Genomic DNA, 24,408 nt, shown 5'->3' with positions numbered 1-24,408 from the left:
CTAAGTCTGCTTGTTCAAACTCAAATGCACCTAAGGGTCCAGCAGGAAATGTCATTGAGCAAGGCAATCTGCTGTGTATCTTATCTTACTGTTGCCAGATGGGCAGACAGCCTGCATCCTGCCACTTCCTCCCATGTGTGCGAAGCTAAAAACCCAGATACTCCTCAGTTTTTCATACACATATTTTTAATACATTCTTTTTTTCATAGTCTTTTCCATTATGGTTAATCACAGGATATCAAATATAGTTCCCTGGGCTATACAGTAGGACCTTGTTTATCCATTCTAAATGTACTATTTTGCATCTACCAACCCCACACTCCCACTCCATCCTGTCCCTCTCCCCACCTTGGCAAACACAAGTCTGTTCTCTGTGTCTGTGACTCTATTTCTGTTTCATGTGTGTGCTTCATCACTCAGTCACGTCCGACTCTTTGCAACCCCGTGGACTGTACACTGCCAGGCTCCTCTGTCCATGGGGATTCTCCAGGCAAGAATACTGGGGTAGCTTGCCATGCCTTCGTCCAGGGGATCTTCCCAAGCCAGGGATCGAGCCCAGGTCTCCTGCATTGCAGGCAGATTCTTTACCATCTGAGCCACCAGGGAAGCCCATGAATACTGGAGTGAGTAGCCTACCCCTTCTCCAGGGGATCTTCCTGACCCAGGAGTCGGGCTGGGGTCTCCTTCATGGCAGGCGGATTCATTTCCAGCTGAGTGACCAGGGAAACCCTTCTGTTTCATAGATAGATTCATTTTAGATTTCACAAATGAGTGCTATCATATGGTATTTGTCTTTCTCTTTCTGACTTGCTTCACTTATTATGATCGTCTCTAGTTGCATGTATGTTGCTACAAATGACATTATTTCATTTTTTGCAGTTGAGTAGTATTCCATTTTATATATGTACCATATCTTTTTTATTGGATAAAATAATAAATTTTAAATTGTATAGTTGCTTTACACTACTGTGTCAATTTCTGCTGTACAACAAAGCCAAACAGCCATATGTGTGTGTATGTATATATATATATATATATATATATATATATATATATATATATATATATCCTCCCTATGACAATCCTAGACAGTATATTGAAAAGCAGAGACATTATTCTGCCAACAGAAGTCCATATAGTCAAGGCTGTGGTCTTCCCAGTGGTCATGTACAGTTGTGAGAGCTGGACTATAAAATAAGGCAGAATGCTAAAAAATTGATGCCTTCAAACTATGGTGCTGGAGAAGACTCCTGAAAGTCCCTTGGACAGCAAGGAGATCAAACCACTCAATATTTAGGGAATACTTCTTGGAAGGAATGATGCAGAAGCTGAAGCTCCAGTATTTTGGTGATCTGATGCAAACAACCGACTCATTGGAAAAGTCCTTGATGCTGGGAAAGAATGAGGGTAGAAAGAGAAGAGGGTGTCAGAGAATGAGATGACTGGATGGAATTACCAAAGCAATGGACATGAACTTGGGCAAACTTTGGAAGATGGTAAGAGACAGGGAGGCCTGGTGTGCTGCAGTCCATGGGGTCACAAATAGTCGGACACAACTGGGCAACTGAACAACAACAATCCTCTTTCTTAGATTCTCTTCCCATTTACATAACCACGGAGCACTAAACAGAGTTCCCTGTGCTCTACGTTAGGTTCTCAGTAGTTTTCACTCTCCAGTTTTAAAAAATGATTCCCATTCACAACCATCTTTTAAAATACTGTGGGCAGAATGGAACCTACCTGCCAGCTGAGCTGAGCACCTTAAGTGAATAGTCTGAAATTTCTCCCAGTTTGCTGTTTTTCCTTTTGACTTTGTTTATGATACATGTGGCTTTGTGAAAGGTTTTCTCAATTTTTTTATAGGGATAGTTATCATTCATTTTTATACAGGGATGGCTAAATTTCATTCAGAGTTTGAATCATAATTAGAAATCTCTCCCTAGACCCAGGTTATAGAAGAAATCACCCACTTTTTCATTCTGTATAAAAAATAATGTCATTTTCTTACATCTGGATCACTCATCCATTTGAAGTGTATTCTTGTGTTTGGTGTGAGATACGGACCTAATGTTATCTTTCTGCCAAATGGCTGGCCAATTGTCCAAGCACCATTTACTAAAAACTCTGTCTTTGCCTCATGATTTTTGGTTCTACCTTTATCATATACTAAACTTTAGATGTACAGGAGCTTATTTATGAACTACTCTATTCCATTGGTCTATTTTTCTCTTTAGGTACCAGTGTCATTAAATATATTTGAAACTCAGGCAAGTTATTTACAAATATTTCCCACTTTACACTCATAAGTAACTTGCTAGCTTTCTGTCAGATCAGATTCCATGTATTTGCCGCTGTTCAACAATTGTACAAAAATTATACAATTGTACATTGTTCAACAATGTACAAAAATCTCCTTTTTTAAAAGAGTGGAACTGTGAATTTTATTTTATTGTATGTATTTTATTTTATTTGGCTTCGCCATGCAGCATGTGGGATCTTGGTCCTCTAACCAGGGATCAAAGTTGTGCCCCCTTCAGTGGAAGCATGGAGTCTTAATCATTGGACCATCAGGGAGGTCCCCCAAATTTCCCTTTCATATATTTCAACCGATTGAACTGGTTGAAAGACAATTCGGCCAATTCACAATTTTGGAGCATGTGATCATTTACTGGCTGATCCCCAAAGGAACCTGAAGATTCTAGACAAGTGGACTGCAAAATGTTTGGGCTTCCCCCGTGGCTCAGCGGTAAAGAATTCACCTACACGGCAAGAGACAATGCAAGAGAGGCGGGTGGGATCCCTGGGTCAGGAAGATCCCCTGGAGGAAGACATAGCAAGCCACTCCAGCATTCTTGCCTGGTGGGCTACAGTCCACATGGTTGGAAAGAATCCGGCATGCCTGAAGCGACTGAACAAGCATGCGCTGCAGTGTTAACCCCTCATTTCTAAATCACTTGTCAACTTCCTCGGGTTGCCAAATGACCTCTAAGGAGCCCAGAAATCACCGCATCTTTGTCTTTTTCTTTTCTTTCTTTCCCCTCTGCAGTGATCGAGGGCCGTGGGCTCACAGACAACATCCAGCGATTTTCCTCGCTGCCCCCTTATCTGCCTGTGACCTACCAGGTGCTCAGAGCCGAGACGTCCTTCTTCCTGAAGGAAACCAACCAGGACTTGACACGCAACTCCAGCCTGCAGTCCCGGGTCGAGTCCTTCTTCCCCTACAAAGCCAGACAGCTGCCAATCTTAAATGCCAGCTATGGGCCTTTCTCGGTGGAAAAGGTCGTGCCCCTGGATTTGATGTCGGCTTCCAACTTTTTAGGTCCCACCGACAAAGTGAGTTTCAACTGGAAGCTGAAGGCGCACATCCTGCGGGACAAGATCTACCTGAGCCGGCCCCGCGTGCAGGTGCTCTTCCACCTGGTGGGCCGGGACTGGGACGACCCCGGCCCCGCGCAGAGCCTGCCCTGCCTGCGGGTGTTTGCCTTCCGGGAGACCCGGGAGGTGCGGGGCAGCTGCCGGCTTCGCGGGGCCCTGGGGCTGTGCGTGGCACAGCTGGAGCTCCCAGCCAGCTGGTTCGGCACCCCCACCGTGGTGGCCGGGAGGAAGAAGGCGCCGGAGCCTCCCGAGGGCAGCCCTGTAGAGCTCTACTACGCTGTGCAGTCCGGGGACGAGCGTGGAGACTGTTCTGGGGGTGACGTCCGCAAGGGCAATGCCATCCGCCCTGGCAAGGATGGACTGCAGGAGAGCACGTCCCACCTGCAGAGAATCGGCGCCGTGGGCCTCTACCGCGCTCAGGACAGCGCCCAACTCAGCGAGCTGCGTCTGGATGGCAACGTGGCCATCTGGCTGCCCTCCAGGCCTGTCAAGCAGGGAGATGTGGTCACTGCCTATGTCACCGTGGCCAGCAATTCCACCGTGGACTTCTTCATCTTGAGGTAGGTCTGCACTTGAGACAGGCTTAGGCACGCCTGGGATGACACTGGATGGGAAGTTGGGGTGTATATACCAGGAGATGCCATTTTCATCACCTTCAGGGCCCCTCCTGCTTCACACTGGAAGCCAGTTTCTGCACCTGACCACATGTTTTCAGCAGCTGCACTGTATATATTAGGAGGTTGGAGAAAATGGGCCGAAATTGCACCCCAAAGAAACAAGACTAAATTAATCACCCTCTTTTGACCTTGAATTACCACTGAACTTGAAGAGGGATATAATTTTTTTTGAGGGGGAGGCATAAACAGATTTATGAAGTATTAAAATGTTCCATGGCCAAAAGGGTGATCAAAATACAGTTACTTTATATTTACGGGCTTCCCTGAAAGCTCAGTTGGTAAAGAATCCATCTGCAATGCAGGAGACCCCAGTTCCATTCCTAGGTTGGGAAGATCCCCTGGAGGAGAGCATGGTAACCCATTCCAGTATTCTTGCTTGGAGAATCTCCCGGACAGAAGAGGCTGCCAGGCTACAGTCCATGGGGTCACAAAGAATTGGACACGCTGAGCAACTAAGCATACACACATACATACACACACACACACACACACACACACACACACACACCCCTCCTTAGGTTTCAATTCTGTAACCTTGAGACATTTACAACTTAGGTTTTGGTTTGATTGGCCCAGACGTAAAGAATCCGCCTGCAATGTGGGACACTTGGGTTCATTCTTTGGGTTGGGAAGATCCCCTGGAGAAGGGAACAGCTACCCACTCCAGTATTCTGGCCTGGAGAATTCCATGGACTCTATAGTCCATGGATCGCAAAGAGGTGGACACGACTGAGTGACTTTCACTTTATATTTATAAAATTTTTAAATTAATTTCTGTTGGCATATAGTTGCTTTACAGTGTTGTGTTGGTTTCTACTGTACCGCTCAATGAATGAACTATAGGTATACATGTGTGCATGCCAGTTATGTCTGACTCTGTGCGACCCTATGGACCCTATAGAACACCAGGCTCCTCTGTCCATGGGATTCTCCAGCAAGAATACTAGACTAGATTGCCATGTCCTCCTCCAGGGCATCTTCCTGGGATCAAACCCACATCTCTTTGTCTTCGGCATTGGGTAGGTGGGTTCTTTACCACTGGCGCCACCTAGGAAGCCCATATATGTACATATAGCCCCTCTTTTTTGGATTTCCTTCCCATTTAGGTCACCACAATGTGACTTTTTTTTAAGCTTTAAAATTTTTTATAGACATGCAGATACTTGGTTAAATGACAAAGTATATGTTCAGTGGGCTCAAGGAAAGATATAGACATATCTCACCATCTGCCATCTCACTTTGAGTGTAAGCGTGAAAAAAAAAAAGCCAAGAATAATATCTTTTTTTATTTGGTAGGGTTAAATCTCGGAGAAGGCAATGGCACCCCACTCCAATACTCTTGCCTGGAAAATCCCACGGACAGAGGAGCGTGGTAGGCTGCAGTCCATGGGGTCACTGAGTCGGACACGACTGAGCGACTTCCCTTTCACTTTTCACTTTCATGCATTGGAGAAGGAAATGGCAACCCACTCCAGTGTTCTTGCCTGGAGAATCCCAGGGACGGCAGAGCCTGGTGGGCTGCTGTCTATGGGGTCGCACAGAGTCGGACACGACTGAAGCGATTTAGCAGCAGCAGCAGCAGGGTTAAATCTTGCCAGTTAGGAACTGAGGAAACTCCAGTTTGTGACAAACACTATTTAACTTATTTGTTTTTTGGCCACTCTTCATGACTTACAGGGTCTCAGTCCCTTGAATAGCAATTGAACTCAGGCCACTACAGTGAAAGCCCATAATCCTAACCACTAGGCAACAAGGGACATCCCTCAATAGAAAGTTCTTTATCAGAGGTATTTCATCTCATAATAAAAGAAAAAAAAAATTAAAACAACCACAGAATAACCCACCTTCCATGACCTCTGCTGGTTCAGCACATCACACGGAAGATGTAATGGGCTTGCTCTGTCACTCTGGATAATGATTCTGGGGTTTAGATCAGGGCAACCTGTTATGTGAGGATAATTAATACTGGGGGGGAAAGCCACTTAATGCAAATCCTCTTAAAATGTGGCCCAGAATTTCAGAATAATGAAAAAATATTTACTTGAGATTTGTTTAAAAGATAAAGATGACCAAAATCAGACTTTTTTAATGATTATCATTAAGAATGACTTAGGTTATAATTGCAGCAATGCTTTAGTTCTTTTTAGAATAAAAAATTAATCCCATGTGGCTTGAGTTGCTTGGGAAAATATTCACAAAATAGATTGATGACATCTTCTGGCATATTTCACTTTGGTTTAGATTTGGTTGTCTGAAGATAAGAATGGTCCTTTTTAAAGAGTTTGTTTGTTTTTACCAAAGGCATTCAAAGGTTTGATAAGTTTCTCGAGGCATTTCTTAGTCCTTTGGATTTGGATAATTTTCTTCTGAAGTGTCTAATGATCATCCTTATAATTTTTTTCTTTCAATTTTTAAGTGGACTGGTTTTACCAGATCCTTCTTTGCCAGTGGTTTGGGATATGAACAAGTGTTTTACAGAATCTCTTTCCATGATGTTATGTAATCCTACATCTTCTACAAAATACAAAATGTACCCTCTGGGGAATTCTCAATCTCATTTGTACTGAGGGGTGGTCAACCTGATGCCTGCTGTCTCTGGGGTAAGGGAAAATAAACTAGATGTCTTAATGAAAGTGCCAATCTTATAACTGCAGGAGAGGAGGCATTTCGATAAAAGGATCCAGGTTCGCTTCCTCCTGCCTTGGATGGAGAAAGATACTGATCTAGAAGTTCTGAGTTTTATTTCCACTGAGTCTCTTGGCACCTTCGTTTCATGTCATTCTGTTATAAAATAAATATATCCAGCCCGGGCATTGGAAAGGAGCTACAGAAGACAGGGAATCAATAGTACTGCTAACAAGTTTTTAAAATTCCAGAGTCATAAGAACCTGGGTCTCCTGCATTTCAGGTGGATTCTTTACCAACTGAGCTATCAGGGAAGCCCCCTTCCCATCTGTACTTATCCCTAACTTCCCTCTTTCAAAAAGCAAGCTCGCGGGGTGAGTATGTGTGAACAACTGCGTCCCCGCAACTAAAATGCAGAGCTTTCCACGGCAGGTGGGGCAGTCAGACCTGGTTCACTGGAGAGGAGGAGTTGTTGTCTTTGTTTTCCTTCACAAAGATGAGGGTGATGTTGGAGAAATCAGGTCCTGCAACCAGCTGGTCTCGATTCTGGTCCACTTCCCTGGCCTGCCGTCTCATCTCCATGTGCCTTGGTTTCCTCATTCTGATGTTGGTGCCTACTGCCATAGGGATGGGAGGATTCAGTGGCTCATACTTAGTTGTAAGGTGCTTAAAACAGTACCTGACATGTAAAAGTGCTTCTACAAGTGTTGGCTATTACTATCAGGGTTGTTTTTAAACATCTATCAAAACTTCAGTAAGCATTGAATTCTATTTTGGCAGTAAAAGGACATCATGCTTTGCATAAAACAACAGCTACCAGGTCTGTTCTGAAAGCTGTATTGATTCTCATTTTACTAGGATTTTTTTAAAGAGCAAAAAAAAAAAAGAAAAATGGTTTTATAATGACAAGAGCTTTGGGGGCACAGAGGATGAGAATGACAGGGTTCTGGGTGGAATATTGGTTGATGCCGGGAAGGGTAGCAACCCCATTTCTGCCTTCCTGGTCTTTCCAACCATGGCTTCGAGTCCTGGGGAGAGAAAAGTGGGAGAAACATGGAGTAAAGGATGACTCCAAGACATTGGAAGTGAAAAATGCAGCTGCCATGATGAGAATGGGAAGGCTGTAAGGAAAGCTAGCATTCCCTTTCCAGATAACATATTTCATTGTATTTTAATTTGTATGTGCTCAGTTGCTTCAGTCATGTCTGACTCTTTGTGACTCCATGGACCCTCCAAGCAGGTCAGTTCAGTGGGTTTAGGCTCCTTGTCTCTTGGCACATGGCTTATACATGCTCGGTTGCTCAGTTGCTCAGCCATGTCTGACTCTTTAAAGCTATATGGACTGTAGCCCTCCAGGCTCCTCTGTCCGTGGGATTCTCCAGGCAAGAATACTGGAGTGGGTTGCCATTTCCTTCTCTAGGGGATCTTCCTGACCCAGGGTTCAAAACTGTCTCCTGCATCTCTTGCATTGCCAGTGGATTCTTTACCTTTGGGTAAAGAATTTTACTTTGAGCCATTGGGGAAGCCCATATTTTAATTTTAATTTAATTAATTCTTCTAAGAAGTATTCAGAAACACAAAAAGATGTATGTGGCGAAGTAATTAAGTTTGTGTGAGGCTCACTGAAATTTAGGGAACACCACTTTCTTCCTTTCGAAAGTAGCAGCGCATGGAAATGCTCATTTATTTATCCAGTTGCCGTCAGCAGTAGTCACTGGTTCAATCACAGGAGAAATCCATCTGGCCCATCACTGGAACCCAGCTGAGAAATTCACGGGAAACTTACAAAGGGACTGGGATTTGAAAGACCCCTCTTGACCATGAAATCCAAAAATGTTCTCCATCATCTCTGTGGAAGATGGCTTTGCTGACAAGGCTGTGATGCTTGGACTTAGCCTGGACTTCTTGGGAATTTTTATAGGATCAATAACAGACATGGAAACTTGACCTAAGCCTCCTTTACAAGACAGGTTTTCACAAACAACACTCTCTTCCACAGGCTTGAGGAAGCAGCCTGCATTTCGTTAACTACTTCATGCACCTAATTCAAAGGCAACCCCCACTTTATAATCAGACAGGTTCCTGAGACTCAAAAGTCAAGGTGTGGAGGTTGAAACTTTGTTTCCTGTGGATAGAACGTTATTTTACAAAGCTTTTTTGAAAAATAAAAAATAAAATAATGAACAACATAAAGGAAGAATACCTACAGGTATGTTTTACAAATACTTGTAAGCAGGTCAGTTCCATGGGTTTAGGCCCCTTGTCTCTTGCATATGGCGTGTACATGCTCAGTCACTCAGTCATGTCCGACTCTTTGCAGCTTCATGGACTGTAGCCCGCCAGGCTCCTTTGTCCATGGAATTTTCCAGGCAAGAATACTGGAATGGTTTGCTACTTCCTTCTCCAAGGGATCTTCCCGACCTAGGGATAGAAGCCATGTCTCTTGCGTCTCCAGCATTGGCAGGTGGATTCTTTACCACTGTGCCACCTAGGAAGCCCAAAGATGACCACAGCCATCGACAGTGAAGGAGTCAGAGGAGGGGAGATCTGCGTGCAGTAGGCAGCTGAATTAGAAGAGCAAAAATGAAAACTAGCAATGATTCTGACCTAGGAGTTGGCTAGCTTAAATGTTTTGCCACTGGACACAAGCTTTTCACGAGGAGATACAATCATGAATGCAACAAACTCAGATGAGTTCTCGGTGGAGGGTGATTCTGCTCTCAAACATGGGGCTAAACCTGTTCCTGGGAGAGGAGGGATGAAGGGGTGGAATCTGAGCATCTCAATAAGTTACCTGGCAGCTCTGGTCACTTTGGACATTTCTGGGGAATACATGACAGCTCACTGTAACAACATAACACACTCTGATACCTGTTTGTTCCTCAGGATTAACACCATAGTAAGTTTTTACTGCCTTAGCTTAGAGAGACACTGTTTAGTCCAAGTTACAATTAGATTTCACAAAAGAGAATTTGACTACATAGATATTTGTAAAATACATGTGTTAAGAAAAAAAAATACAGGAGGCTGGAAGTCAGGAAAGCTATAATACTACATGCCAGTCCTCTCTGCTGCTGTTCAGCTGTGTGAACTTGAAAATGCCCTTTAATATCTCTGGGCCTGTTTGTTCATTTAAGGCTAGTGCATGGGGATGACCCACAGAGATGTTATGGGGAGGGAGGTGGGAGGGGGGTTCATGTTTGGGAACACATGTAAGAATTAAAGATTTTAAAATTAAAAAAAAATTAAAAAATAAAAAAAAATATGGTAATGAATCCTTGTTACTATATGACTTGCACGCGTGTGTGTTTAGTCGCTCAGCCGTGTCTGACCCTTTGAGACCCTTTAGACTATAGCCCGCCAGGCTCCTCTGTCCCTGGGATTCTCCAGACAAGCATACTGGAGTGGGTTGCCATGCCTTCCTCCAGGGGCTCTTCCCAACCCAGGGATCGAACCTGTGTCTTCTATGTCTCCTGCATTGCAGGCGGATTCTTTACTTGCTGAGCCATCGGGGAAGGTGACTGTATGGCTTACCACAGAGTAAAGGACCAGTAAACATTTACTGAGTTAATGCAAAAGCAAATACCTAATGTCAAATCTGTATCATGAACGATCCTTTTCATGGATGTTTTCCTTCGTGATTTACTAACTAAAGTTTCTTGAAATAATATCAAGATTCCTTTCAGCAAACATAAGCATTATTTTCTATTCTGAGTGTTTTCAAAACATTGACAGTTGGAGTCATCATCCCTGAAGATTCCCATTGCTATCTCTATGTGCCTGAGTGCTAATGACAGCCCCAATGCTGAGGACCGCACTCCTCACTCAAAGCTCAATCTTAGGACTGAGGCTGTGAAATTACTCTCTGTGTTCGAACCAGTGTTCACATTGTCTCAGGTCGCCAGTGTTAGAGCAAGTAGATCTCACTTGACCTCACAGGTCTTTAAAGGGAAGACTTGAGGAGGCCATGGCACCTCTGGTCTCTTCAGGAAGCAGCTGAAATGGATCCCTAAAGAAGCTAAGGCAGTCCTCTCCCATTAAAATAAGCTTGCTTAATTGAAATCCGTAATTCACAGAAATGCAGGGGAGATGTTCTCCTCCAAGTGTAACTAATTCAGAACCCTGCAACTCTGTAATTGGAATTAGGGATGCTAAGAGAGTCATAAAGAGTCTTTCCTCATTACAAGATTACATTATGCTGCTGCCATGAGTTTACACAGAGCATATCTCGTGTCTCATAATGAAAAGAAGATGAGTAGCGTACGGGCTGGTTTAGTCTATGCCAGGATTTCCCAACCTCCGCAAGATAGGCCCTTGGGGCTAGATCATTCTTTGACATGGGTGCCGTCAGATGCTTAACAGTACCCCTAGCTTCCACCTAGTAACATGGTACCTTCTCTCCAGTTGTGACAACCACATTGTCTCCAGACATTGCCAAGTATCCCCTGAGGACAGAATCACCCTGGTAGACAGCTATTCATCTACATCTTTGAGGCTCAGAGGGTATGGATGGTCTGTGTACAGATTTGGGTGGGAAAATAAACAGTTTATCTCATTCCCACAGACAGAAGAGCCTGGCAAGCTACAGTCCATGGGGTCGCAAAGAGTCAGATACGACTAAAGCGTACACACACGTCTCATTCCTAGGCATTCCTTTGGTCAAAAGCTGCCAAGACTGTCTCCCTGATTTCTCTTCTGACATGTTCCTTCATTCTGTTCCTTTCCCACCAAGAGTTAAGTATCTGACCAATATAATCAATTATAAATCAAAACATCCAAACTATTGATGTTGGCCAAAAAGTTCATTCAAACAACCTCAGTATTTCAGAGGTGACCAAGAAAGAGAGAAAACAAGATACTTGGCATCACCCATCTTGGATTCCTTGTGTTTCTGGATTTCTGTAGATCTCAGGTAGTTACCCCAAGTTCTATCAGCTGGTGATCTGTCCACCAAGCTTACTCTCAAAGATAGCTGCCTCTTCAACTCAAGTCACTACCCTGAAAAGCAAAAAACAAAACAAATAAACAAACAAACAAAAAAGGTATCTCTCTATCTCCTTTTCTCAAGAAGAACTAAGAAGTATACAGCTGATTACATGACTGCTTTTCCCCTTTCTGAGTAAGATTTGTCTGCCAGCTCTGATCATGGACATTTCAGGGTCTAAATCCTAGAAGGTGATTTTTCTCCTGTTTAAGTAAAACATGATGAAGTAAAGAGGTAGCCTTCCCAGAAGAATAAAAAAGGAAAATAAGAGAGGCAAGTCTATACCAAGCATCCAGTCTTTAATAGGCCTCACTTTGCAGAGGCAGGTCTCAAAATAAGGGAGCAGTAAGGCTATGGTTTTTCCAGTGGTCATATATGAATGTGAGAGTTGGACTGTGAAGAAAGCTGAGCGCCGAAGAATTGATGCTTTTGAACTGTGGTGTTGGAGAAGACTCTTGAGAGTCCCTTGGGCTGCAAGGAGATCCAACCAGTCCATTCTAAAGGAGATCAGCCCTGGGATTTCTTTGGAAGGAATGATGCTAAAGCTGAAACTCCAGTACTTTGGCCACCTCATGAGAAGAGTTGACTCATTGGAGAAGACTCTGATGCTGGGAGGGATTGGGGGCAGGAGGAGAAGGGGATGACAGAGGATGAGATGGCTGGATGGCATCACCGACTTGATGGACGTGAGTTTGAGTGAACTCCGGGAGTTGGTGATGGACAGGGAGGCCTGGCGTGGTGCGGTTCATGGGGTCACAAAGAGTTGGACACGACTGAGTGATTGAACTGAACTGAACTCAACTCAACTGAAGAGGCCTTCATTGGATGTTGAACGTGAGACCTATTGATTCATTATTTCCATTCTAGTGTGACTGGTAGGGATATGGACAGTCATTCTTGTTAATTATGAATGTCTTCCCAAACAAATTAACACATCATGTGCATTTAAGAGCTGCTATAGGTTCCTAGCATTTTTTCCAATAAAGAAACAAAAAGGATGAAGCATGAAGGCAGAGAAAAAGCTTTTAAGGTGATGTCCTATAGGAAGAAGCTTGCTGTATGCAAGAATGTTAAGGGAGCAATATTTTTTCCAGCAGGATAAGATTTGTAGATGAGTTCATTTCTAGAATCTCAGTGTATGACAAGGGAATGCAGTTAGACTGCAGAAACTCACTCTCATCAACTCTAGAAGGGCTTTATGGGGTTCATCTTTTTTTAAATTAAAGAACGTTTTATTTCCATATATCTGGTTGTGTTGGATCCTCATTGCGGTGTGGGCGTTCTCTAGTAGTGAGGGCTGCTCTCTAGGTGTGGTGCGTGGGCTTTTCACCGTGGTGGCTTCTCTTGACGCTGAGTATGGCCTCGAGGATGTGTGGACTTCAGTAGTTGCAGGTCCGGGGCTCCAGAGCACAGTCTTGAGTGTTGTGGCACACAGGCTTAGTTGCTTTGCAGCATGTGGAATCCTCTTGGATCAGGGATCAAACCTGTGTCTCCTGCATTGGCAGGCAGATTCTTTACCACTGAGCCACCAGGAAAGCTCTTGGTTCATCTTGTAGAGACAAACCTTGTTTCTCAGCCACCCAGAAGAGGGCAGAGTCTCAGGATACCCCTGGTGCATGGATGGTGGGATTCAGGGAGCATCTCTCTCCTAATAGACTGAAGCCCATCAGGGAGCTTCACAACTGAGTCTACTTAAACTTCCTCTGGCACAAAATATGCCCAAAATACATGCTTACAGCAGCATTATTCACAACAGCCAAAACACGGAAACAAACCAAACATCCAGCAACAGACGAATGAGTAAGTGAATTCTAATATATTCCTGCAATGTAATAGAATACGGCCATAGAAAGAAACGAAGTATTGATAAAGACTACCATTGCGGATGAACTTTGAAAATAAGAGGCTGAGTGGATGAAGCCAGACCCAAAGGACCACATATGGCACAGTTCTTTGTATAGGAACTATCTAGAGTACCCAAGGCCATAGTGACAGAGAGTACAGTGGTGGTTGCCAGAATCCAGTGAAACAGATGATGAGTGGTGAGTGATTGCTCTAGGATGGGAGGTTTCTTTTTGGAGGGGTGAAAATATTCTAGAATTAGATTGTGGAGATGGCTGCATAACTATACTAAACACCACTGAATTGTATACTTAAAATGTAAGCCATATATATATAGGCTTTTATATATATATAGGCTATATATATATGTATAGGTTTATATATATATTGGGCTGACTAAAAAGTTCATTTGGATTTTTCTGTAAGATTTATGGAAAAACCATAACAAAATTTTGGGTCAACCCCCAATGTATATTTCCCATGAGATGATGTGTGTGGCAGAAAAGATTGTTGGTTTTGACCTTTCTTTATTGCCTCTAAGCTTAACCACACATTAAACATGGAACCAATTTTTAAAAAATAAAAAAACCTCCAGTTCAGTTGAGGTTTTTTTTCCATCAAGTGATCAAACGTTCACTGTCTTTCCCACACTTAGCAGTATTCTTAGGATCTTGCCAGGTTGAATCTTTCCCACCAGTACTAAAGCCTTTGTTCTACTTCGTACCATGTCATGATTAGAAGCCTCCTCAGTGTTTCTGATGAATAGAAATGACCAAAACAGAGACGGACTGGCTTACATCAGAGGTCTATTATCGGCTAGCCAGGGAATATAGATTAGGGCAGCTCTGTAGGGGAATGGAGTGCTAAGAGGGCATTAGCAGCCCCCATAATGTCAATTAGTCACCCCCGAGACCTCCCCAGATCAACACATTATGTAATAGAAAGCATTTTATTTTGCCCACACAGTCCACCACCTCCATGCAGTAGTCAGTCTGACGTGTGCACCCTCTGCTGTGGAAGTGATGGGGGTGGTGGGAAGCAGCAAGCAGTGGGGGACTCGGTTCATGCGCATTTCCTTGTTTATTTGTTTATATATGTATGGCTGTGCTGGGTCTTCGCGGCTATGCACGGGCTTTCTCTAGTTGCATCAAGCAGGGCTCCTGTCTAGTTGTGGTGCACGGGCTTCTCATTGCGGTGGCTTCTCTTTTTGCAGAGCACTAGCTCTAAAGGGTTCAGGTTTCAGTAGCTGTGGCCCATGGGGTCAGTAGTTGCGGCTCCTGGGCTCTAGAGTACAGGCTCAATAGTTGTGGGCTTACGGTCTTAGTCGCTCCGAAGCATGTTGGATCATCCCAGATTGAGGATCAAACCTGTGTCTCCTGCATTGGGAGGCAGATGCTTTATCACTGAGCCACCAGGAAAGCCATCTGTTGTGTTTTGTTTTTTTTTTCTCTCATGTGCATTTTTAAAGGGAGCAGCCTCTTCTCACCTCCAATAATGGTTGCCACGTTTCCCGGTCTTGAAGAGAAGCTGGAAACGCGGGCTTTAAATACAGTCTTTCAAACAGAATGACTTTTCAGCCATCACCATGCAGGCCTGGGGACCCGCTTGTGTCTGCAGGCTGCCAGGTTGCGTCTCCTGATCCATAAGTCAGGGCTCAAAGCAGAATGGATTCGTGTCCCGGGGCTGCTGTAACAAATTGCGCCAAACTGGATGTCTTAAAACAACAGAAATTTTTTCTCTGACAGCTCTAGAAGCGAGAAGTCTGAAATCAAGGCACCGACAGGGCCGTGCTCCCTCGGACAGCCCCAGAGAACAGGCTTCTCGACCTCTTTCAGCCGCTGGTGGTGGCTGTCAACCTTGGGGTTCCTGGACTTGTGGCCACATCCCTCCAGTCTCTGCTGCTCTCTTCCCATCACATGACCCTCAGTTTCTCCTTTGCATCTGTTCTCACATTGCCTTCTCCTTTCTCTTATAAAGAAATCGGACATGCAGGTATCACTTATCATTTACATGTGGAATCTAAAAAAAAAAACACCACCACAAATGAACTTGTTTATAAAACAGAAATAGACTCAGAGACTTAGAGAACAAACTTATGGTTACCCAAGGGGGAAGGGAGGGAGGGATAAATTAGGGATTGGGGATGAACATATACACACATTTACAACAACGACCTGCTGTTATATTTGCAACAACAACCTGCTGTATAACACAGGGAACCCTGCTTAATACTCTGTACTAACCTACGTGGGAAAGGAATCTGAAAAAGAATAGATACATCTATGTATATAACTGAATCACTTGCTGAACGCCTGAAACTAACACAACACGGTAGATCAACTATACCCTAATATAAAATAAAATTTTTAAAAACTGAAAGAAACCATTCATTGGATTTAGTACCCACTCCAATCTAGAATGGTCTCATTTTGAGATCCTTAACTGGTCACATCTGTGAAGACCCTCATTACAATAAGGTCACATTCTGACGGTCTAAATGGGCATGAACTGGAAGAGGGGGCATTCGTTCTTCAACCCGCTCCAGGGTGATGATGGGTGATGATGTATTTCAGGACCTTCTGTTATGCCACCCTTGGTTCCTCTGAATTGCTTGGTGCCCCTTGGCAGCTCCAATTAGAGAGTTCCCCGTGGGGGAACGGTGATGCTATGAATAGGAATATGTGCCTTCCCCACATGGAAGATAAACCCTTCTCTACGAGGGGAGTCAGACCTACAGGTTCACATCCATGCCCCTCATTTCTGAGCACAGTCTGTGTATGTGCTGTTGTAATTGAATTTTAGGGGAGTGTGTTTTTCTTTCTCCTGATCCCTTTTATGTCTGAGAATACCAAAAGCCCTCAAAGGCAATTTCCAGATGCCTGGCTTGCCCTGGATAATTGTCAGGCCTCCATTTCCAACGGAGCTTCCATCTGCAGAGTCAAGTAGAACCCTCAAGAATGACTGGACAGTCCCCAGACTCATCCTGAAGAGGAGGAGACCGTCCAACACAATGGTGTTTGCCTTGACTGCCAATTTGGAGCTAATTCAGAAAATTCTGGAAACTCATTTTCCCACACTTGTGTCAAAAATGCATTTCCCTGTTGACGGTCTCCCAAGGAAAGGTTTGTTTTCATTTTCTCCAGCTTGTCATTTTAAATGTATTCTGCTGGAACAGAGAAAAGGAACAATTTTCTTTCTGCTTGGGAAGAAGTGAAGAAATAATGTTTCCTGCCTGGGGCCCCCTCCCCAGCCCCCCTCCCTGCCCCACAACACATCTGGGTTGCCAGGCAGCCCCGCTTCAGTGAAACATTTGAGAACGATTTGAGTGTTGTGGGAAACATTTAAACATAAAATTGACTCCAGTTCTGTGAACAGAGAAAAAAGCAGAGTCCTTCTGACCAAGTCCTGACTCCTTTGTTCCACATTCTTTCAACCATTTAAAAGTCATCTTAGTTTTCGAGTTTCCCCAGATCACAGCTTTGTCTGTTGCAAACAATTTAGCACATGCATAAGTGGCCCTGTGACATATGGTCCCTTTCTATCCGGGCACATTTTAGAGAAGAGAGGCCAGCTAATGGAGTGAGTAGTCGCTGCAGTAAAAGATTTTTCCTTCCTTTTTTGAGTCCCTCTTTTTATTTATTCTATTTTTTAAATTTGATTTTTAATTGAAATATAGTTGATTTACAATGTTGCAGGACCTTCAGGTGTACAGCAAAGTGATTCAGTTTCATATATATATATTATATATTTCATATATATATTTCTATATATATTATATATTTCATATATATTATATTTCATATTATATATTTCACATATATATTATATTTCATATATATATTAAAGTCCAGATTTGCAGCTGCTTTGGTGTCACGTCACTGCTCCAGGGTTCCTAAATATCAGAAGTGTGAACTGTTTATTTCTTACAACCCCAAGAGTTAAAATCTGAATTAAAACCTCAGAGAGGGGGAAGAAATCTCACCTGATTCAAAAGCATTCCGATTGCATGATTTAAAACCTTTTGCTGAGTGAAATAAGACAGAGAAAGTCAAATACCATATGTATGATATCACCTGTAGGTAGAATCTGAAAAATACAACAAACTAGTGACTATAACAAAAAAGAAGCAGAATCATAGATACAGGGAAGAAGTTAGTGATGGCCAGTGGGCAGAGGGAAGGGGCAGGAATAATGTAGGGGTGGGGAGGGGAGGTGCAAACTATTAGGTATAAGGTAGGTTCAGGGATGCACTGTGTAATACAGGGAATAGAGCCAATATTTTGTAACAGCTGTAAATAGAAAATACTCTTTAAAACTTGTATTAAAATTAATTTTAAAATTTGAAAACCAAGAAATAATTTTTTCCATGAAAACAATTAAAACCTTTCTTGGAATCTTGTTGCCCTTTCCTCTTTCATATCCTATGTTTCTAGGGATGTTGAGTATGTTTTCTTGTATTTCTTAGTCTTGTATGTGTTGACCTCCGTCTACTTAGTTGATTGGGCTCCATCTACTTTCAGAAGTGTGATGCACTGTTTTATTTAAAAGGAAAGAGTCCTGGAAATTAGGACATCAAGACAGAGAGAAGGCTCTGATGTCAGAGGGGTAGAAGGGAAGGGAGAGAGGGGCTGTGGATCTCAGGATCAGTTACCAACTGTTTCCCCAGTTGAACTCAGTGATCTCACTCCCCCTGTGACTGAGTCCCATTGCCCCTGCCACCCTCTCCCCTCTTTCTTCCAGTGTGGATCCACATTCTCAAGTCCTGACCTTGCTACCTTACCTTAACTTACATCAACTGGGACTTCCTTCCTCCATCATCTTGAGACTATCCAGCCAGAAAGACCAGCACCCCCAGACCCGGACGATGACTGTCCCTCAAGTGGGACCACTTGTGAGGATAGTGCATAGAAGATAGAGAGTGCATTTTACAGGTCCCTAAAATACCACCATCCATTGGCATTTTGCAAGCACTTTAGACACGCCTTCTTGAGTCTTCTCTTCTTTTGAGTTTTTCAGAAGCATCTTTAAAAAAAAAAAGTAAATTGCTACAATAAAATAAAGGAATGCATGGCCTTTCCAGCAGCTGTCACTCAGGGTCATGCAGATGGAATCAGTTGTTCCTGAAGTCAGAATCCTGGCTGCTTCTGGGCCTGCTGCTTGGATGGCCCTGTTGGGATTCTAGGAGAGTATATGTGCATAGTGTTTGATGTCTCATTCATTCATAACTTGCTGTGCAGTCCCCTCAACAACATGGTGGGATTCAATCTCTTCACTCCATCAGCCAGATCCCTTTCTTACATGTTGTTCGAATTCTCCTGCTGACTCCTTACATGGTGACCCCAATGGCTTCCCAGTTCCTATCATGCTGAGAGTTTAGAAGTGATCTCCTGCATAGAAATAGCACCTCACACCCGTTAGATTGGCTGCTATCAAGTGCACAGAAAATAGCAAGTGTTGATGACAATGTGGATAAGTTGGGACCTTGTGTCCTATTGATGGGAATGTAAAATGGCGCAGCTGCTGGAGGCTGCTTAAAAACAAGATGGAAGCTCCTTAAAAAATTAAAAATAAAACTATCATATGATCCAGCAGTTCCTCTTCTGTGTATATACCCAAAATAATTGAAACAGGGGTCTTGAAGGGATATTTATATACCCATGTTCATTGCAGTGTTCCAACAGCCAAGAAGTGGAAGAAACCCAAGTGTCCATCAGTGGATGAATGGATAAACAAAATTTTCAATGGAATGCTATTTCTCTTTAAAAAGGAAGGGAATTCTGACACCAGACACCTGCTGCAACATGGATGAATCTTTCTCTTTTCGGTTGTGCTGGGTCTTCATTGTGGTGAGCAGGGGCTATATTGCAGCGCTTCTCTTGTTGCAGAGCATCAGCTCTAGGCTTGCAGATTTCAGTAGTTGTGGTGTGAGGGCTTAGTTGCCCCACAGCACATGGGATCTTAGTTCCTGGGCTAGAGATCAAACCTGTGTCCCCTTCATTGCAAGGCAGGTTCTTAATCACTGGACCCCCAGCACAGTCCCCACTCCTGTCTTTATTGTAGCATGTACATCCTGCTGGAGGAAGGATGCCGTTGTGTTCACTTGGGTAAACCAAGAATCAAGTTTAATCGCCCCTCCCAGGACACACTTGGAAATTACCTGGAGACCTTGGTTGTCAAAACTGGGGAGGGGGTTTCTACTGGTATCTTATAGGTAGAGACCAGGGATGATGGTAGATCACTTACAAGACATAGGACAGCCTCCCTGTTCCCCACCAAAGACTATTTACAACTCAGAATGCACATCAGTGATGCTGAGGTTGGAACACCCTGAGAAAAACAACTGGTTGACCATGGCATGCATCACTACAACCGTGGGTTATAACCAGTTGTCTCTCGGGCTTCAAAGTCAGCCGTGGTTCTCAGTGAGTCAGGGATGTACCCACGGACATCTGGGAAAAGCCATCTGTCGGGAACATCATGGACTTGCCTGACAACGGAAGAAACCCTGCTTCTTTGAAATGCTCCTCCCAGTTGTTGGCAGCAGATAATGCGACCATAAGCCATTGAAATCAAGGCCAGTTTTCATGTTTACCAAAGAGCATGAATCTAATATAGTTTGTCTGTATTTTGAGATAAGTGTATCTTAATATCCCTTCTGAAACAAAGAAGAAAAGAAGAAGAAAACAACAAGAAAAGGGCTTTGATAACATCAGAGAGGTCTGTTCAAAGATGGAGCCATCCTTGACATCACACTGGCAGAAAGAGTATCACACTTCAATTACTACTCATTTCATTAGCGGTTAATGAGTCCTTCCCAGAACAGGCTCCGTGGGCACGGGACTGGCTCTCAGAATTGATAGATCAGTGTCAGCATGTCTCAAAAGGAAGGGCTAAAGACTGAGTCCAGCTGACAAACCCAATTATGCCATCCTGAAATGCACAGGAGAGTGCAAAGGCTGGAACGTGGCAGCTGCATTCTAATGGGCAGTGGAAAGGTGCCGCCTCCACTTAGTTGAGCTGTTGGTTACAGGACTGGGGAGTAGCTTGGGCTCCCCAGGAACCACTGGAGCTACAGAAATCTCTAATGAGTTCAAGAGATAATCTCCCCAATCTTAGGTGGGTATCTAACTTTGCCCCATTTCTCTTATGATATTTTTTAAATAAATTTTTATGGAGTATAGTTGCTTTACAGTATGTTAGTTTCCGCTATACAGCGTAGTGCATCAGCTATAGGTATGCATATATCCCCTCTTTTTTCTTTAATTTCCTTCCCATTTAGGTCACAGCAGAGCACCATGTAGAGTTCCCTTAGCTAAACAGTAGGTTTCCATTGGTTTTCTACTTTATACATAGTATCAATAGTGTGTGTATGTCAGTCTCCATCTGGGAGATGATATTTCCATCTAAGGGATATTTCATCCCATGTGCTTCTTCTTTCTTTCTTAGTCCATGATTCTTTCCAAGATTCACACCACAAAGAAAACATGTTACATTGATTTCTAGGAATGATGGGCTGTCATAGCACAGATGGAAAACAAGAGAGTGAAATCCTGAAGTTTTGAGTTGGACCACAAAATCTGGGAAACTCTTATCAGGTTTGTTCTTATTCCAAAAAATTAGATGCTGGTTTCCTAAACCGAGAGTGAAGCCAAAAAAAGGGACAGATGAAATTAGAAGGACTTAAATATTGATTGGATCTTTGAACTTTGTATAGTCCATCTGAAAAATTTGGGAAACCAGAAAGCAGTGGATCTCTCTTCTCTCCTTCCTGATAAAACACAGGAACAAGCAAGATCTCCGAGTTCTCTTGTGCCCAGCATGGTAGGAAAGAGCGGTAGAATAAAAATGGTAAAAAAAAAAAAAAAAAGCCTTTGCCGCATGCAATTTCCCATATTTTCTGTGTAGCATAAGGACCATAGAAGCAGCTAAAGGAATGCTCGCTTTGTTGTTGAATAAACAAGGAATATCATTGGACCACTTGTCAAGTTGCTCCGTTGACTGAAGAATATGCCTTTGACATGTATGTGCCTGAGTAGACACACAGACAGTTTACAGATGCCAGTGTGGTCTTATGCCACAAGGACTGATGTCCCCCCTGACCACCGACCTCCCCCCCCAAGAATGGAGATGGTCCTCAAGGACTGAACGCCATCAGCTCAAAGTCTTCAGCTACAGGGAACAGTGCTCCACCAAGGGTAGTTCACATCAGTGATTCCCACCTTGGGTGGACATCAGAATGTATATAATTAATGTATACATAATATGTATTGGGCTTCCCTGGTGGCTCAGATTGTAAAGAATCTGCCTGCAATGTGGGAGACCCGGGTTTGATCTCTGGATTGGGAAGATTCCCCTGGAGAAGGAAATGGTAGCCCACGCTAGTATTCTTGCCTGGACAATTCCATGGACAGAGGAGCCCAGCAGCTACAGTCCACGGGGTCACAAAGAGTTGGATGTACTAATTATTTTAAAATACACATGTAATTCATATGAGGGATATTAATTAATTTTTTCAGAAGGGATATAAACATACATAGAGAGAGAGGAAGGGAAACAGAGTCAAGAAGACAGGCAGGGAGAGAAACAGACACAGAAACAGAAAAAAGAAAAAAGTGATACCTGGCAGATTTTCAAAGTTTGTCAATTCAGATGAAGAGTAGATGAGATATTCTTTTCATTTTTCCGTGGCTTTAAAATTCTGTGAGAAAAAAAAAAAAACATCCAATGTCTGAATCCTACACTGATCTAGGTAAATCAGAATCTCTGGGGATGTCCCTGGATGTCATCAGTATTCTTAAAAATCCTTCCAGGTGATGCTGATAAACAGTGAAGACTGAGACCCACCACAGCAGGCTTGCCCATCTCTCCAGCCTTATTTTTTTTTAACGCTGTTTCTCACACTCATTGCACTAAAGCCTCACTGCTTTCTGCTTGCAACATCAAAACTCATTCCCATCCCAGGGCCTTTGCACCTGCTGTGCTTGCTCCCCAGAATGGTCTTTCTTTTGCCTTCAGGGAGTTGGCTGCTTCTTGTTACCGTGGGCTTGGCTTACAGTGGTCCTCATGCCTGTTCACCTTCTGGGCCAGATAAGAGCACCCTCCTTCAGGCTTTCTGAAGCATTCTGTTTTTACCACCCTTTGTCCTTGATCATCTTGGTATTACCCTGTTTGGATTTGCAACCTGAAAATACCTGTGTCTATGTGGTTGTATTCCCTACAGCAACTCTAAGCGCTTCCTCCCAGATGAAAGCTCCCTGCATGCGTGTTGCTCAGTCACTTCAGTCGTGTCTGACTCTTCGTGACTGTGTGGACTGTAATCCGTCAGGCTCCTCAGCCCATAAGGTTCTACAGCAAGAGTGCTAGTGGGTTGCCATGCCCTCCTCCAGGGAATCTTCCCGACCCAGGGATGAAACCTATGTCTTCTGCATCTTCTGCAGATGGAGTCTTTACTGCTGAGCCACTGGGAAAGCCCAGATCTAAAACATACTTAATTCATGAACATACTAGTGAGCTGGTAAGAGTCTGGGTCAAGGGTGGTCTTGTGACTTCCTGGAAGCTTTCATGGTTCCATAACGATCTCTTTAGTGTTTGCAAACAAGGGAGGGAGCAGACTGGTAATGAATTTAGTGAATTTTTAGATTCTCTTATCATTTGATTGTTAATGACAGCCATAGTTGCTCAAGAAGGGACTTGTATGGAGGAACCAGAGCTTAACGTTAGATTCTGGCTTTCCAGTTGGACCACACTCAAGCAACTAGACTCTTTTAGGAAGAAATAATCTCAACTCTTCTTTGACCAAAGATAGTGGCAATAAATATCGTTCCTGTTTGTTCAGAGTAAAGGACATGGTCCCCCTTCTTGGCACGTAAAGTATTTGATTGGATTTCTTCTTCAGTTCCTCCACTGCACTTAAAAAGTGCAATTAACCCTGTGAGGCAAGGCCATTAAGAAGTAGTCTTAAGTCGAGACCCAAAGAATTCATTAAGAAATTATATTTTTCAGTCTGGAGATAGGAGAGACTAAAAGGAAGAAATTTAAACATTACACAGAGGCGTGAAGGCCATTATATTAGGCTCTCTCACCCTTGAGGTTAATTGAAACCACTGAAAGCATTCTCCAAAAAAGAATGGAAAGTTACCCATGTCTGCCACAGACTCATACAAAATTCTGAAATACAGGCACCTGGCATTGCCGCCGCTTGTCCTTAATTCTTGAACTGTCTCCAGAAATGCAGGCAGCACGACTGTTGCTATGGAAATCAATGTCTTTGTGTATGTGTGTGTGTGTGTGTGTGTGTGTGTGCATAAGAAAAGTTAAAGAAAACGTTACTTAAAAAACACCTACAACTTTTTTCTTTGCCTCCAGATTGCCATAATTTGTGCCAGCTAATTTAAACAGTTCAGGGGTGAGCACATTCCTGTGGAACTGAACAAAGGAAACGGATTAGAAGAGAGAGGTGCAATTTACAAGGTTCAAGTGGCCTCTTTTCCCCTCTCCTTCCTCTCCTAAGATTTTGTTCTCCTTGCTCCTGCCTTTCTTTCTGCCATTTCACTGCATGTGTTCAGAGCTCTGGGTACACAGGAAGCAGAGTCACCCCTGGATGATATGACAGTCACTGATATTTAAGTGTGGATGCCTTGGCCCCAGGGCACTCCAAATCCACAGAGGGGCCAGGAGCTTGGTAGAGCTGGAGTCCTCTCAGAGAGCTGGCTTCTCTTCTCTGGGTCTTGGGTCTGTCCCTCCTGTAACTGGCGGACATCCCTGTGGCTGCCACTGAGAAACACTTCCACGCTGGCGTATAGAGGGCTTGCTCTGAGTGCCTGGCAGCCACGAAATCTCTAGAGAGCATGTCTCTGTCAGGATTCTGGCACTCGCTGCAAACTCTGTGTGGAATAAGAATGAACT

At 43.6% G+C, this 24,408-nt stretch overlaps 1 protein-coding gene across 1 annotated transcript in view; it reads left to right on the top strand.

Annotated features, from left to right (window-relative positions):
* The first annotated feature begins 2,718 nt into the window (after positions 1–2,718).
* TMEM132C (transmembrane protein 132C) overlaps positions 2,719–24,408 on the top strand; it is a 287,567-nt gene continuing 265,877 nt past the window's right edge. The window contains exons 1-2 of the mRNA XM_068989610.1: positions 2,719–2,746; positions 3,047–3,935. Of these exons, the coding sequence (XP_068845711.1) occupies positions 2,719–2,746; positions 3,047–3,935 (917 nt within the window). The remainder of the gene's footprint in view (positions 2,747–3,046; positions 3,936–24,408) is intronic.

Source organism: Capricornis sumatraensis, chromosome 17 (assembly GCF_032405125.1).
Source record: "Capricornis sumatraensis isolate serow.1 chromosome 17, serow.2, whole genome shotgun sequence".
NCBI classification, from domain to species: domain Eukaryota; kingdom Metazoa; phylum Chordata; class Mammalia; order Artiodactyla; family Bovidae; genus Capricornis; species Capricornis sumatraensis.
This window is presented reverse-complemented; position numbering and strand designations above follow the sequence as displayed.